Genomic DNA, 17,312 nt, shown 5'->3' with positions numbered 1-17,312 from the left:
TTAAAGATATTGAAATGCTACTATTTAAAATAGGTCATGATTAGCTTTAGAAACATGTTTTCAATGACAAATTATTTTCCCACAAATAGAATTAAACACCCCACAGATTAAATACTTCAGTAATGTTATTGTCGATTTATCTAGTTACTACACGCAGGTCAATAAACGTTATAAAGCTTAAATTATTTAACCAATCTTCGACGGCTTTCAATAGTGCGTAATTTTTGTAAACTTTTTACTTTAATGTGGAACATTCATTTCCGGTGTATAATATGTGTATATCCATCTAAAAGCCGCGTATATACGTTTAGTAATTGCAATAGTTGTTGGTTTGATTTAAATGCCAATGGTGCAGACATCTGTGATCCAGCTTTGGGATTCCTAAATCGCATGCCCAATATATGTACATAGCTAGTCGTTGTACGTATCTATCCAATGGTACGTTCTATGGTACGATTACAATTTGTTGTCACAAGGACAAGCTGCGCTTTCTCCTGCTCCGGTGATCGCGGCATGGATCGCCTTGGCCACATATTCAACGTTGCCCGTATTCAGGCCACTCATGCTGATGCGTCCCGTCTTCAGCAGGTAAATGTGGTACCGGTCGATCAGCACGCGAACGTGGCTCTCGTTCAGACCGGTGTAGGAGAACATGCCGATTTGGTTGACAATGTGATCCCAGGTGCCGGGTGTGCCCAAGGCCACCAGCTTGTCACGCAAAGCCGTACGCATCTCGCGGATGCGGCTCGACATAGCCTGGATGGAGGCCATCCACTCCTTGCGCAGCTCCGGTGTGTTTAGGACTTTGGAAACGATGCGAGCTCCATACGCAGGCGGATTCGAGTACTGTCCACGAATGAGCAGCGTCAGCTGAGAGTGAACCGCTGCCTTGGTAGCGCCATTCTTTTGCACCACCGTCAGGTTGCCGGCACGTTCGCAGTAGAGGCCAAAGTTCTTGGCGAACGACTGGCAGGCGAAGAGCTCGAAGCCACGCTGCACGAAAAACCTAACGGCCCAGGCATCGCGATCGGGATCACCACTGGCAAAGCCCTGGTAAGCCGAATCGAACAGCGGGAACAACTTCTTCTTCTCCATCAGATCGGCCAGCTCGGTCCACTGCTCCTGGGTGGGATCAATGCCGGTGGGATTGTGGGCACAGGCGTGCAGAATGATCACAGCACCGGGCGGAGCATCGTTCAGATCGGCCAGCATGTTCTTGAAGTCCAACTGGCGTTTATTTTGGTCCCAGTAGCGGTACGATTTCACGGTCGTAAAGCCGGCATCGCAAAAGATCTTGTGGTGATTCTCCCATGTGGGGTTCGAGTAGTAAACCACATTGCGATTCAGTTGTGTGTGCAGGAAATCGGCGGCAATGCGCAGGGCACCCGTGCCCGAAATGGTCTGCACTCCAAAGGCCTACAAGAAAATTGCAGTCTAATAAAAGAGTACATATTTTTAGGATGAGCCCCAACTTACGCGATTCTCCTTGATGGCAGGGGAATCAGCACCCAGAACCAATTCAGTGGCCGCATTGGTGAATGTCTCGAGTCCTGCAAAACAGAATCATTGTGTTTACTAATTTACTATGATGAAATGCTTGCATTTACTCACCAGTCACTGGCAAATACTCGTGGTTAACCTGCTCATCGCTGGCAATGCAAATTTCCGTCTTGCGCACCACAGGCAAAACCCAGGGAACTCCAGCATCTGTCCTGTAAGCTGCGAACGAAGGAAACCACAGATCCAATGAGTAACCCAAATCATTTAAAGTCCACTGATTGCTCAAGAGTTTAGGGAAATATATGGGTCAAAGTGCTAAAATCCGTACAATATACAGGTCTTATCTGAGTGCTCTTAACAAGCCTAATCAATTTGGCCATTTGATAGGCCATTTGTGTTCATGCGTTGTTTCTAGGCCAATTTATTTATTTATTGGCGCAACTGAAAAACACTGGCGTCGTGTTATTCGAAACCAATTGAATGAATTGGTCTGGTAATGTTTATACTTTTGCAGCATTGTAAATAAAAGCGAAAGCGTGATAAACAAGCCATAACGACAATAAATTGACGGAAATGAGAATAATGAGTATATGAGCTGATTTAAACATCCATTTGCTTGAATTAATATACCACGATCGAATCTATTCATACCGTTTAAAGATGCCTTTTGTAAATCAGCTGATTTATGTACTGAATATACATATTTATTAATTCTAATGCTACTAAAATAAAAATACGCCGAATAAATTGGCATAATCATTTACACGAGCAAGGGTTAATGACTCTTGGCTTCGCGAGCAAAACAAAAATACAATAATCAGCGACTCTGCTGGTGGGAATTGTTATTCAAATTATGCAATAACATACATAAATATGGAAAAGGTTAAGTGGCCACCGTTCAAATCAGCAGAATTGCTCTTGGACGACCCGGCGGCAACATTGTTATTGTCGTTCCTTCAGATTGCCGCTGGCTAGATGAAGTGGAGGAAATGGATGGATGTGGTGTACCTGCCAAGAGCACCAAACACTAGTGGCTTATCACTATCCACCACACAAAAACATACATGGGCAATAAATAAATACGGTGTTAGCTGACGTCAGAGGAAAATTTTTAACAAAGAAAGTCGCAGGAGAAATTCTCTACTAAGAAAATTGGATTGCGAATTAAAACATTTAAAATTGTAATGAGCATCTGAAACAGTATAGTATATGCAAAATATGTAAATAAGTAATTTACAAACACGTCGCAATATTTAACCATATAGAGTATTTGACTTGTTTACACACACAAAATCCACAATTGGTTATAAGCCAACTAATTGGAAAGCAAGAAGGATGGAAAAATCTGTGCAATTCATATGTCACATTGACTTCCAAATGACCTCCAGCAGAGTGGCCTGTTGGGTGGGAACGAAAACGGGCGTTCCAGCGGTGCGGGGGGTGGACAAATGCAAGGGCGAGCCAACTAACAAATGATAGCAAATTGAGCCGCACACAAATACAGCCGGCTAAGTAATACACATACTTATTATATACATGTGCACATACACATATGTACTTCATTCTGCGAGGGGGGGTGTAATAGAACTTTAGAACTTACCGCCCACCGACAAATTGACCTTGTTGGGATTGCTATCGTCCTTGAAGGCCTGCGTTAGGGCAAAGACCTCGATGGCGGGTCCTTTTGGAACGTCGGCGTAGATGGACATCGCGGATTGCTTGGGAAACAGGTCCAAACGGAGCGACAATAACAAATAAATTAATTTGGAATAGTGTCGGTAAAGACGGCCAAAAGTAGTGTGGCTGCACTTGTCTAAATCAAATTGGCCCACAAAAAGCTCAGTCGATGTAAGTAATCGAAATTATCGATATTTATACTAAAAAATCACTGAAAAAAATTACACGGAACTTAAAAAAAAATTATGAATGCATGAATTTTAATTTAAATGCAGTTAAAATTTTAGCAAAATCGATTTTCACGTTTCGGGGCTAATGCACTGACTTCAAAGAGCTGTTCCTACCTGCAAGTTCTGTAATAAACCGGGATAATTAAGTCGTCTTAAAATAATAAACATTTTTGAACGTTTTGCTTAAAATTTTGAAGCAACAATCTCAGAAGCAGTAAAATGACAAATAACTCAAAACGAAAATATCAAGGCCCCTTTAAAAAAGGTTCGTTCCGTTCCCAAAAAAATCGAACGAAATAAAGAAAAGTGATTTTAAATGTTTCTTTATTGCCCCGGATGATTTCCTTAGTTGCTAAACAATTAGTTTGGTTTATTCTTAGCCAAATATCGATGGACCAATATTTTATTGCTCGCAGTCTTTATGTCTTCGCTTTCAATTTGCGTTCCACTTAGGCTAGCATTCGATTGAGATTCAACAAATAAAAAAAGCAAACTCGTGGACTGATTGGTGTTGGTTTTGGTTCAAAATAGTTTTGCTGTAATATTCAGTAATTGCTGAGGGTGCACACATTTCTCCAATTCGTTACACAACTAACTAAAGCTATGATTAAAATTATGTTCAGTGTAAAACTAAGGCGTTATGATAAAATTGATTAAATAGACTACGCACTTATACAATGGCCCGGTGCTTATCTATATTTACAATTCATATTAAATATACACTCGTTAATATAAATATCCAAACTGCACGACCTACGCATTCGATGCCAGAGATAATCTATTTACATTATCCGATCTGAGGGAGCACTTCTTCGAATGCGAGTCCGCTTGAAACTCTTGCTAACTTTGATTTAGTCTAAAATACCAGAGCTAGACCTATCTACGACTACGTGGATGAAGCAAGGTATCCTGGGTACCCAAGACCTTTGACGTTTACAAGTAAAATGATCTGTGTAATGTTATGACTTGGTGAGTGATTGAGTGCCTGGGTGAGAGTTTTTGATTTTGTTTGTATATATATCTACAAATCGGTGTGGCGTGCTTGAACGTGTTGGCATGGTGGTCCTTTCCCCCATTTCCTCCTTCCTCCGATCCTTCCCAATAGGAACATGAACATCGGGGACTTGTTAGCCCAACTGAGCAAGGTGTCCCCATCCCCGTAAGCGCCCAGTACGATCCGATGCGGGATGTGCGTGGTGCGAGTGACCGTAAATTAAATTAAAGATGGTTTTCAGTCAGTATCAGTTCACCCGGCATGCCATCGGAGCTCTGAGTGCGCAGCATAACCTCCAGAATCGGCTGGTATTAGGCAATCTGACCGCGCTCATCCCGCTGCTGTTGCTGAGCCGTGGCATCTAAAAGGTACAATCAATACACATCCATTAGAACCATGTTCCGCCAAACGAAGCACACAGAAAGCCATGAAGAACAGGGTATGGGTTAGGGTCAAGTAACTGAGATTAGTACAACGCAACTATGGAACGCACGCAGAACAGAACGGTTTAATGAAATTTAGAGCATTCCACCTACCGGGAACTGGGCCAAAATAAAGTAATCATTTGGTGCCGCGCACCAGAATACACATTTCATATTTTGAGCTATCACGTGCGTTCGCGCAGCGCGATGTCAGTGCACAGGACCAGGCAGTCCGAGTTGAAGGACTCGACATCCTTTTGCCCGCTGGCCAAGGCGACTGACGATCGAACCGCCCGCGCTCCCTGGTCGCCTGGCAATATCAAACGGAAGACAGTTGAGCCAAAGAGTGGCAAATAAGACACCTTCTGATTAAAGAGTAACCATTGTTCTAACAATTATAGAATCAATAGACCATTGTTTTCTTTAAACAAATTACATTTGCTCAGACTTTTTGGGTTACTTTTTAATCAGAAGGCTGATAGATAGTTGAGAAAGGGGCATTTAGAGCTCAATCCAACCAATTGTGCTTACTTTGCAGTCCTCGTGTGGCATTGTACTTGTCTTTGATGATGAAGCAGGCGGTGAATATGAAGAAAATGCCACCCAGCACCTCCACAAAACTGGTGGAGAAGAGCGCATACTGCAGTCCCTCGAACTGCTCCACATCAGAGTACTAAAATAAGCAAAAACAGGGAGTTAGTCAGAGTGAACTCTAAGTTTAAGTGGATTCCACATACCTCCTGCGATGCTGCCGAGCGCGCTGTTTCGATCAAACTGGTGGTGGCTTCCGTGATCACCTGGGTGGCATTGCTGATCGCGGATCCTGCCACTTGGGACATGCTTCGCAGCTCGGTGGTCAGTCCAGAGTCGCTGGGGTTCTTGTGCAGGTGCTTCATGATGGCCTCGGAGATCTATGGAAATGTGATATTTAGTAACTACTACTTTTGGAGTTTAGCAATCCTTTGAATACTTACTGCGCCCACCAAATACGGACTGCCGGCATCGCCCAGTGCGTGCGAGATGAGGATTTGGAAGGCCTCGGCTGTAGAACGCCGCGTGGGAACCACCACATACTATGTAACAAAAATGAAAGTATTATTAAGGTTTTGCTGGAATTCTGGCGCCAAAGTGCAAGAGCAACAACAAAATGCAAAGCAAATAATGAAAGCAAAAGCCACAACCGATTCTTAAGCTACGACTATCGATTAAACCAGCTATCGGTGCAGTTGAAGATACATTCTTGGGGCGACTAGGTGTTAAAACCTTATAGGTTCGCTCCAGAAAGTATTCTACATTGCGACCGAAACTAAAATAATTGATTAAAAACAAATAAGAACAAAGTGAATAAAGCGATAATGCGTGTGTAGGTGTAGGTGTGTGTGCCAACAGCAGATTCAAATTTGCCAAAAGCTCGCCAGAGATGGAGCCACTCAAGAATTTCGGGAGCAAAGAACAGGTTCCCAAAAGAAAAGCCACATTTGCATTGCGTTCTCAGGTTGGAGTCTAACCAGATGGGAACAGTTGGCGAGCCTGGCTGGGAACACTGTGAGAGCACTCTGCTTAGCGAGGGTGGATCGGTAAGTAGTGAGCTGATCTATTTAAATTGAATCTGTGGCAATTTGTTGTCTGCTTAACTGTTGTTGGCCACATTAAGTTTTTACTGTTATAACTACAGGTGATACGATGCGTGTGTGTGTTAAGCAGTGTGTTTTGTGTGTATGTATAATGCGGAAAAGCGAAAAAAGTTACGCAAAATACCTATGACATTACAGCAGTTCCCTTTTACCTTGTGCTGATCTTGTGGAGCTGCAAAAACAATGGCTACAAAAGTGCCCAGATAATGGCAATCTCTAATCACGGTACCGCTTATCGCCGGCACCAATTAATATAACGCCACCAAGGTGGGCCGATCGCCCCGTTTTTTTTTTTTTTGGGTTAGATAATCGAGTGAGTTTTTGGGTGGCAAGCGAAATCCGATTGCTTATTTCTGTCACGGAATCGTTTGCAATGGCACACAATGGTCACAAAAAAAAAAAAAACAAAACAGACGAGGAACCAAGTGCGTGGTCAAAAGGCAATGCATTAAAGGGGGCGTGAGTTGGGGCACTATATGCATATATACCTATATATATATCCGCACGTATTTGTACTATATACTGCCTGCTCTGACGTACTAACAAATTTAGAACAGCCCCTCGTACGTACGAAATACGTACGTATCTATCGAAAGGAATTGCGTCCACGGATTTCCATATCCACTATCTATATCTAGTCATCTGCTGCTTCTATATATGTGAGATATGGTATAACTTCCAGCTACTTACAGGGTTTACCCAACTTTCAGTATCTTGAGGCACCTACGCAATTGAATGGGGTCATTTTATCAATCTGGGTTACTTAATCAGTTAATTCCTTTTTTTTAATGACATAAGCTGTGTATTACAAATCGTATTTGTTCTAGTGTGGAAACTAATTCAATTAAAAAAGCTTTTCATCTTTTAGTTTATGATTTGTTTATACTTTCTCAAGTTTACGCCAAAAATTCTGTCTGAATTCGATAGTACAAATATATATGAATCACTGTTTTGGTTTTTTAATTTCCTTATCACTTATCACTGGCTTATCTCCGCGAAAGCGACAAACGTGACTACCCCGGAAGATAACCCCCGAAATTATGTGAACCAGACAAGAGAATCCCATATAAATACGAATATTTCGACACTAGGTCTCGTGAAATGGGGCTGCAGATGAAGTGCGGGTTGGTTTCCACTGCAATTTGGGAAAGTGCTGTGGTTTAATAAGAATATACGACCTCCACTGGGGGTTGAGTGTGGAAATATTTGCACACTGCAAGTGTTTTCGGGGGTTGGACACTCCCTCCCTCCTTTGCCTCCCCAAAAAGTGGGGTCTATGAGGGATGAAAGTAACATTTATAAGATGACAAAACTCTACGTTGATTACATTTACAAAAAGCAATAAGGCGATATAAATCGGTCTTATCTCGTGGGATTACATGACTTGTAAGGAATGATAATCTACGGGGGCCTTCGGAACTTAAAGACATGTAACTGCCCTTAAAGTTCTTCGGTTTACTGAACTCAAAAAACCGCACCCAAAAATCATGAAACAACCACAAAATGGAGTATCAGATGACCACCACCAGTTGTAAAAGATGCGGGTAAAGACAACATACATAATTTAAGTAAACTAAAGTTAAGGCAATTGTGAGTAGGCAAGCTGTGTGTGTGTGTGTGTTGGTGGGTGTGTTGTGTGTGTGTGTGTGTTACTCATTATAACAGTAAAAAGTTAATGCTATAACTAAGGTTTTTCTGTGTGTAGTTACAGTTACGATACTCAAACAATACGTGTGGGTGCAAAATTACAGAAAGCATTTGATATCCGGGACCACAGGTGGCTCCCGTTCTGAGGAACTTGGCTTACCAGCAGTATGTCCGCAACAATTGCCCAATTCAAATTTAAAGCTAACTGCCCGAAAAATATGAATGCATAGGTGCCAACCGAATTGCTGTTGACCAGGAGACAGGCGCCCGTCAGCAGCGGCGCGCTCACGAGCAGCCCAAAGGCGCAGATCACCGGATCCGCCGTGGGATAACGCTTAACCAGGTACTGGGACAGGAACGAGCCCAGCGGCACGCCCAGCAGGCCCGCCAACATGGTGATGACTCCGAAGTTGAACGCAACACTAAGGGCGGGGTTTGGAATTTCGGGGTACATTCGGTTAGTTATGCCAAAGCTTGAGAACCCCGACATACACTACAACGTTCTTATCCATCGCATGGAGCTCCTAATCATTGGGAACACTAGCTCCAAATGGATAACAACGCTTTCGTGCATTCTGGGCATTAACAATTAAACGAGCGTTGGGGGGTTAGGGCAAGTTTTGGGGTCTAACGTAGAGCTCCCCCTTCAAGAATTGCTTTCAATAATCGGCTGGCTGGCTTTTAGCATTTGATTCCTGCGCTTGCATTGCTTCTGCTGCTGCTGCTGCTGCATCTTGTTTCTGCCATCTTACCAGTAGGATGTCGGCCACAATGGACCAGCACAGGTTCAGTGCCACCTGGGCCACGAAAACGAAGAAAAAGCACAGGCTCTCGCTCGTCTGCGGCACCACGAGAGCAGCGAAGACCATCGGAGCCGAGATGAAGAGTCCCACCGCACAGATGTACGGATCACAGTTCTCGTAGCGACCCCTCAGTCGCTGGGCCAGAAAGGAGCCCATAGGAACTCCGATGAGTCCGGCCAACATGGCCACCAGACCAAACTTGTACGAGATGCTTGACGACGGATCGGAAATCATTGTAAGGCGCACAGCTCGATATTTTGGGGTTGGGGGATTTTTGGGGGCTCGGTGTCAAAAGGATGGGCACAAGCCCCATTTTCACGATCAATTTGTTTATAGATATTCAAGGCATTAAAATAGGGGTTTTTTTATGGATCAAATTCGTGAAAATGGGGCTTTGGGTTACCAAGGGCGGGTACACTTACTCGTCCTGGACAATATTCTCGTTGCCGGGCTGCATCTTCATGCCTAGATAGATGAAGGAAGGTCCCCACCAGGCCAGAGCACCGGCCACGAAGGCAACGCACGTGAATCCAGCCGTGGAGAGCATGAAGGAACGGTTCTTGACCAACGCCTTGATGTCCTGCTTGTAGGTAGTGGCCTCCAGATTGTGCGATCCCTCGCTGTGACCCCGCACCGGATCCTTGATGAGCAAGATGAGGAAAACGGCCACAATGCCTAGAATGGGCGTGACCCTCAGAGCCCAGCGCCAATCGTTGGCCAGGTGCGCCGTCTTGGATCCCACAATGTATCTATGTTTGGAGAACAAAACAAAGGGGTAATTGATGAGACCGATCCTGATGAATTGACTCTTGGTCCGCGCGCTGCATTGGCACCCAATTAGACGTTGCATAATTTCCAATCAACCCGCCCAATTGACCCAGCACTCTAATTGAATTAGACAGCCTTCAATTGTCGGCATTCCAAAAGTAAATCAATTTCAATTCCAATTTACAAAAGCATACAGTCACGTGTCTCTTCTCACGCTTCGCCAGTGGAAATTGCTGATTATCATCCGTCCTCAAACTTTGGCCCCCATCGCCTGTTGCCGGCAGATGATAAGGCGCATTCGTAGACGGATGATAAGGGCCCATCCTCCCGGACTGTTGATCATTGACCTGGACATTGGCCGGCAATGTCAAGAAGGGTACACTCACCCCAGACCGGATCCCACGGGTATGGCAAAGTAGAACAGTGCCAGCATCTTGGAGCGCATGTCGTGCACGAACAGATCCGAGATGATCGTCGGTGCGATGGTGCTGTACGATGCCTCGCCGATCCCGACCAGCGCCCTGAAGGCGATGAACCAGCCAAACTGCTTCATGAACGACCCCAGTAGGGTGGTGGTGCTCCACAGACCCACGCCCACCGCCATTATCCAGGGGCGGGAGTAGCGATCGCCCAGATAGCCGAAGATGGGGGCGCACACCATATACGAGATAACGAAGACGGTCTGGAGAAGTCCGGCACTGTCATTGCCAATATCGAAATCAGTTCGGACATCTGTGAGGACTCCTGGAAGATGAAAGGATAAAGCGGGTTAGATCCTTTTCGAAATGTACTTCTTAAGAAAGTGGTATCGGTGGAGATGTAAGGGAACTTATAGTATTATAGTTTAGTATTACTCTGTTATTAGCATTATGTATTAGGAATTCGCGTGATGTGTGATATACATTGTATACATGGTACTTCGTACATATCAGACCATCCTCAGCGGGAGTTGTTAATTGACAAAGCAAATAAATCGTTAATACAAGTCTGCTACATTCGAGTGTTTTACGTAAGCCCCAAATTGTTCAGTTTAGCAGGGAGATGGATATATCTATAATTAGCACTCCCCAGTCATTGTAGCCCCACTATGACGGCGAGAAAATTCCGGATATGTGGCGTGTGCTTTTATGTGTCATCATATTTTCCCCAGAGGGCCATTAATTAACCCATCGATATCTATTAAAGAGCATCCTACATACGAGTATATATGAAAAGATAGTACCAACTTTAATTGATCAAAGCTGATACAAAGCCCATTTTTGTCGTTATCTGTGTACTGGTAATATCTGCAATCGATAACCAAGGGTGTGACAATCTGTTGGATCTCAGTGTCATTATTTATCTTAAAATAACATTGACAATGTAAATATATCATAATTATGCTGTTTATAGTCTCGAATAGTAAGTACTGATAAGATCCGCCACTTTTTATCAGCTGAAGGATAGCATTTCAATTGGTAACAATCGAAGTGTTGATCAATCTTACTATTTATCGCTACATATCAATATCGTACTAGTTATTGCGTAGCTCCGATAATCAATGTATCGATCTAATGCATCGTCATGCAAATCTGTGTCATGATTTGAATAACGATCGCTGCGATCACCTTCGCACACATTTTCTCAGGTTTGTGGGTATGTATTTCCTGCACGTCTCGTCTTCAGCTTTTCGACGTTTAAAAATTCATTAACAAACGGATGTGCAACTAGCGAATTAATTGACAAACGACCTTTGTCAATAACTGTTAGCCGATCTAACGCTACTTCCTACATTCTACATGCAGCTCAAAATAAAAACAAAAACCGCTATTAAGCTCCGTATTTCTATGCGTCTCTCTTCGTACATTGGCCTTTGCGGAATGGCCAAAATAAAATAACTACCTAAAGTGCTTGAGTACCCAAAAATAAACAACGGCCCACAAAATCAAGTGGGCGAGGAGAGTGGAGAGAGTGGGAAGAGAGAGAGAAAGAGTGTGTCTGAGATCAGAAGCCGGCAAATGCAGCAGCAACAACAATGACACACAGAAAGCTCAACAAGTTGTGCCCCAAAAAGAGAGAGCGAGCGAGAGAGAGAGCCGCAAAGAGACCTCAAGAGACAGAGAGCCGAAGCTCCACGAACCCACGCGAACCGAAGCGAAACGTGGCACGAAGCAGCCAAGTTGCAGTGAATCAGCCTTTGCTTTTTAATTATTCCATTTTCTGGGTCTTTTTGCTCATTTCGCTTTGAGAAATTTATCGTACGATGTTTTTCGACCAATCAGCGTGTTTGTTTGCCTTGCCTAGTGACGTAACGGTTGGGGGACGCCACGCGATAAGTCTGTGTGCGTCTGTGTGTGCACTGCATTGCGATTGTGGGCTGAGAGTGGAGAGCGGATGGAGGTGGAGAGCGGGGCACAGTGGGGCTGGTCTGGTTGAGGCATTCCTTAAGCATATACATATATATAAATATATGTATATATTGCTATCTCGTACACTCAACGGGTAATCTCATTCCACGCAAGGAATTCCTTTTGTTTATGGGCAATTCTTGGTCAAAAACAAAAAAAGGGAAAAATTCAAAGCCACTAGGAATACGTAGGTACATACCTCCCTCCCTTTACCATTTTTCGCCACTTTTGGGGAAGTTTCGTCAACGTATTTAGTATTTGTATAATTTTTAGCCGGCTGTCGCATTTTTAGAACCTGTTTATCTCTCTGGCCGAATTCTCTCTTTGGCTTGTTCTCTCTTGTGCCCAATAAACGCGACAGTGGAATTCGCAATGCTAGGTTTTATTACAAATAATATTTGGACTTCCCCAAAAGTTGAACTTTCTGGAAACCAGACAATGTCAAGTGGCAATTACTATAAGACTGAAAATAATTTCTATTACTTGAGCAATACAAATTCCAGAAGTCCAAATTCTGAAGTACTAGTTATGTAAATCCGTTTTGAAGACGGAAAATTTTATATTATTACTAATGTAATAAAGTAAAAGGTTTTTAAAAATGTACTTAGTGCCTCTGCTTACCACTTATCATGTATCCATAATAAATGGTTGAAATAAGTGTTTTTTTCGTAGCTTATCACTATCAGAACGCACTTTACTGTGTCCAGAGAAATCTGTAGAACGTTGATCCGTTTAAAATGCCAATATTTATAACCAGGCAACTGCAAAAGCCACAACAACAAAGCCGGGACTCTCATTACCATGAATGAAAAAGTTGTTTGCGTCCGAAAGTGACTGTTCTCAGTCACTCTCTCCCTCTCCTTCGGCACAACAGCAGTCTATCTCGCTCTGCCCCCCATGTTCTGTGGCGTCTGATGACGTCGGCCTTGAAAAATCGCGCGATATGCAGCGTAAGCTTTAAAATCGGACGATGAATAAACGATGAATATCTGACAGATATTTCGGCCACGAGTCGAAGTCAAAAACCAAAAAAGATAAAAACTCACTGAGGCTGTGACTTTCGCTTGGAATGCATTTGAATGCTTACTCGAATTGTGTTTAGAGAAAAGCTTTCTTGCTTTCTTTTCGGCGGGCCAGGTGGAAATCAATTGTGAAAGCGGCGGCGCCCATAGAAAAGTGTTCCAACCATCGCGTTCCAGACATTCCCTACCCCAACCTTTTTTCTACTATTCTACGGATAGTTTTTTATGTGTTTCATTTTGCATTTGCCTTTGGTTAATTCAATTTGTTACGGCAAAAAGTGTGCACTGCACTTTGCGTAGGTCGTTGACCCAAAAATATACATATGCACACGAGGATGTACATATAAACGTATCTTGAATGCAGAATAGAACCATTGACGTTGAATGTGCGCGCAAACCTTAAACAAAAATGCAAAATACGCTAAGCAAATGCATTTGTTACATCCACGCGTTTTGTGTAACCAAAGAGCCTATTCAAATTTGAGGCATACGTAAGTAAAGGATCCACACAAGTTTGTTCCATATTTAGAAAATTTGCTGTGGAATTGATTCAGTAAAGTCAGTTGGCGATTATTTTCCAAGGGTATTGACAATTTTGGTTTGTCAAGGCTGCATATTTTATATTTTCCTTTCATTGTTATTTCTTTCCCCAACTGCGATGGCAACAAAATGGAAAGTTTTTATGTATCTTTGGTAGGAAAAAAAGAAACATTTAAAGCGAATATATACAAAAAACCGAACTCAGTGACTTTTGGGTTTAAACAAATGCAAAATATGCACAAAACAAACGTTGAAAAAATGGCAAAAAACAAGAAGTAAAAGTGATTGCAAAAGACTTGAAAATAACCAAAAACAGATATATGCCACCGAAATCTCAACTCGATCAATTGACATAGACAATTATTGTGATCGCTTGCTTTGGATGCGGGCCAAGAAAATTACGTCGGAAGCATAGCAGAACGGCAACTTGGTCTATATATCTCAGCCCACATATCTGTTGACCAAAATAAATGCCAGTTCTCGGCCCGATGATCAAAGTTCGCTGTCGGTGCAGAAATTCAATTTACTGTCAACAACAGAATACGATCACGATCATGAATGAAGAGGGGGGCACATCCCAGTGTTTTTTTTTTTTTGACCAAACGAGGTGGTTATAAAACATCACACCACTACCGTCAGTCGGTTGGTTTTAGCTTAAAAACCCAGGCGAATTTCAGCAAAGTCGGAGGTCGAAGCCAAAGGCCGAGACGCACTTAAAATTATAATTAAATGCATTCCATTAGGTTGGCCAGACATCAGCTGATACACGTCTATGTGCGCCAAATAAATACATGCATATGTATGTGTATGTACATATTTTCGCTTGTATATAGGACGCAAACGCAAACGTGGCAAATGTCGAAATTCGCATTAAATACAAAAAGGGCCCCAAGCAATCAGAGCAGTCAGAAGCTAAACAAATAATCGCCAAGTAATCTAATCACTGCAAAAAGTGGCCCAAAACTCCACGTGCACTGCAGCTGGTGATCCAATGCAATTGATTGCGCAGCGCGCGTCTGGTTTCAGCCACTTCTTGATAAGGCCCAAAAAGGTCGGAAGGGGTGTGATAATGAAATGCCAAAACAAAAACCTTGAGCGACCGACCATTGTTTATATGAGTTTTCTATTCGCCTTGCGCTCGCAGTTTTCTCAAAATAAACAATCAATTAGGCGCCCATGGAAATTATGAAAATATCCGAGTGCGAGGAGCGATATATGTTTATATTAAATATAATATGTAAACAGCGATTTTGTTTGGCTCGGTATGTAAGTGTTGTTATCAACCCTTTTGGGTGAGTAATTCCGCTTCCTGTTCTGTTGCAAAAAAATCGTATGATGTTTTTTTAGTCACTATATCCGCCGGCTTTACGCGAATCAAAAGCTTATGATTTGTAGCCGCAAAAAAAGGGTGTAAGATCGATTTCCAATTGCCGCTGAGGCAATCAACTGATAACTAATAGCCAGTGATTTATAATTGCAAATTAATTGCAAGTGCACATACAGTAAAAGACATTATCACATGGCCTTGAGTGGAAAAGTTCTGCTGACTCAGGAAGAACTCACTGTTCAGGTTCACGAAGAAAATGGGAAACTATAACTATAAATATACAATTATTTAGAAATGCATATTAAGCGGTCGTCTGAGGCGGACTTTTACATATAATAATCAGTCACAACTTGTTTCGCCATGTAACCCGAAACAAGTTTCCAATCGATTTGCACCGCGTTTTGTGTAACTGAGGAGATGTCGCCAGTCGAAGTGCAAGTGCAATCTGTAGTAATCTCATTTTCCAGACACAAGTAAACAGTGAAAATAACTTCAACAATCAACAAGTGTCCAATGAAAAGCCGCCCGCATGAATTAAGATCCATTTGCTTCGCTAATGTTCTTAATAATAATAAACGCACTAATTATGTGGGCAGTGTGTGTTGTATACCCGTCTGTATTTATGGGCTGAAACATGAGAATACCCTGTAATTGTCACGCGGACGGGGGACTTTCTGATCGCCGATCGCAATTACCATTACTAAGCTAAGCAGGTCAGGTGCCACCACCGCCGGGCTCACTCACTCCATTTTATCGCACCTGAGTGCTAGAAATAATATACATATGTTTAGGTTTTGGCAAAATGGGTCTTGATTGATTGCCACCCAGTGGAAATGTCCCGAGTTTCCGTGCAAAGCGTAGCGAATGATAAAATACTCTGTTTTGAATATTTTTGGATCGCGTGATTCACTTGTAAGCCGATTAGTCACTAATCAAATTCTCTCGCTCGCAATCTTTATGGTACATTTTGTAAACAATGGGGACGACTCGCATTGTCGACGATGAGGTAGTAATTTTTAGTGATTAGCTCACAAGTATTGTTGATTAGCAGCCGCTAATTAATAATATTATGATTTTGTCACCAGATTTTGTGCAATTTAAGTGTTTTCATTTTTAACCATGCGCGAAAATTCAAAATAAAGTGCTTTCTATGGTTCTTATCTAATTTTATAAATTTTGGCCTGCCTAATCTTTTGGTCACACAAAAGTTGAGATTTTTAGCAATCTTCTTCAATAGTGTCAATTAATTTTTCTATTTAATGTGACAACAAGCCCCCAAAAACGTATGGAATGCCATAGGAGACCCAACGAAGGATACCCGAAACTCACCTGCGATCGTGAAGCGATCCATGTAGTTGATGAGGTTAACGAAGCATAGCACGGTGACGGTGAACCACTGCGATCTGCCCACGCTGGAGAGACGCGATGGCACAGCGGCGGATGGTGGTATGCCCGGGATGTGGTGGTGCTCGCCCAGTGGGTGGTGGTGATGGTGGTGGGGACGCAGGCGGTGGCGCTCCTCCTCCATGCTGTCCGTATCCGAGGGCATCAATTGCTGTGACGAGTAGGTCGTAGGCAGTCCGAGCGGCGAGAGATTGGCCACATCCTCGCGACTGCCGCCCTCCTCGGAGGAGCTGCTCCCACTGCTACCGCTGCTCTGGATCATCGCCGGGTTGTCCATGGCGGCCGCCGTTGGGAGCGGTTGGTAGGATTGCTTCTGGTGTTTCAGCGACATTCACCCGATCACTCGATCCTCTCTTCGCGGAGCTCTCGCTGTCCTCTTTTGGTTGGAAATTCGCAGCAGGCGGACAACGCGGCAAAAAGTTATTTGCACACGCTCTTTGCTCACGCACACAGAGAAACGGGAACTCGCGATGAAAGCGGTTCAAAGCGAATGCAAAAGAATTTGCTCTTGGCACACCTCCGCGCTTCTCTTTTATAACACTTTTGCCAACTTGTAAGGCCAATTCGAATGTCTACTGAGACACTTCCTCTAATCGCGGTTGTACTTCAAATGTAATCAATGCATTTGCAGTGCTTCTCGCTGTATTTCTTTCGTGTTTCTTCCGCGACGCGAACACTGTTGCCTTTCCAATTGGAATAAGTGCAATAAGTGTGACCGTCCGGCGACCGCTAATATATACCTGAATCCAATTGGCGATAAAAATATCGATGGTACTATCGATAAGCTAAGACCAGCTGCGTGCCTATCGACTGAAATTGTATATCTCTACCCATCGATAAATACATTTAAAACAATTTTAAATATAATTGTATCACATTTGATGCATAAAAATAAACAAGAACCTATATTAACAAGCTAAGCTGCGTTCTATTATTAATTAAAGAATTTTTATTTTC

General features: G+C 43.0%; 2 protein-coding genes across 3 annotated transcripts; both read right to left on the bottom strand.

Annotated features, from left to right (window-relative positions):
* Positions 1 to 120: 120 nt before the first annotated feature.
* On the bottom strand, positions 121 to 3,303 carry LOC117137234 (aspartate aminotransferase, cytoplasmic). The gene is made up of 4 exons (XM_033298593.1): positions 3,101 to 3,303; positions 1,612 to 1,719; positions 1,477 to 1,550; positions 121 to 1,416 (listed from the first exon to the last, which is right to left on the bottom strand). Exons 1-4 carry the CDS (start codon positions 3,207 to 3,209, stop codon positions 457 to 459), a joined length of 1,251 nt encoding a protein of 416 aa, XP_033154484.1. The 5' UTR covers positions 3,210 to 3,303; the 3' UTR covers positions 121 to 456.
* A 411-nt stretch (positions 3,304 to 3,714) lies between these two features.
* Positions 3,715 to 17,069, bottom strand: LOC117136326 (protein spinster). 2 transcript variants are annotated; one of them, XM_033297181.1, is made up of 8 exons: positions 16,281 to 17,069; positions 10,062 to 10,419; positions 9,330 to 9,656; positions 8,265 to 8,526; positions 5,798 to 5,896; positions 5,561 to 5,734; positions 5,355 to 5,496; positions 3,715 to 4,762 (listed from the first exon to the last, which is right to left on the bottom strand). In XM_033297181.1, exons 1-8 carry the CDS (start codon positions 16,684 to 16,686, stop codon positions 4,713 to 4,715), a joined length of 1,818 nt encoding a protein of 605 aa, XP_033153072.1. In that variant the 5' UTR covers positions 16,687 to 17,069; the 3' UTR covers positions 3,715 to 4,712. The 2 variants fall into 2 exon arrangements, with proteins under 2 accessions (XP_033153072.1, XP_033153071.1); XM_033297180.1 differs by lacking the exon at positions 8,265 to 8,526 and adding an exon at positions 8,857 to 9,118 and having other exon boundaries at positions 16,281 to 17,068.
* Positions 17,070 to 17,312: the final 243 nt, after the last annotated feature.

The sequence above is a fragment of the Drosophila mauritiana genome, chromosome 2R, assembly GCF_004382145.1.
Source record: "Drosophila mauritiana strain mau12 chromosome 2R, ASM438214v1, whole genome shotgun sequence".
Taxonomy (NCBI): Eukaryota; Metazoa; Arthropoda; class Insecta; order Diptera; family Drosophilidae; genus Drosophila; species Drosophila mauritiana.
The sequence above is the reverse complement of the archived record's forward strand: the minus strand, read 5'-3'. Positions and strand labels throughout refer to the sequence as shown.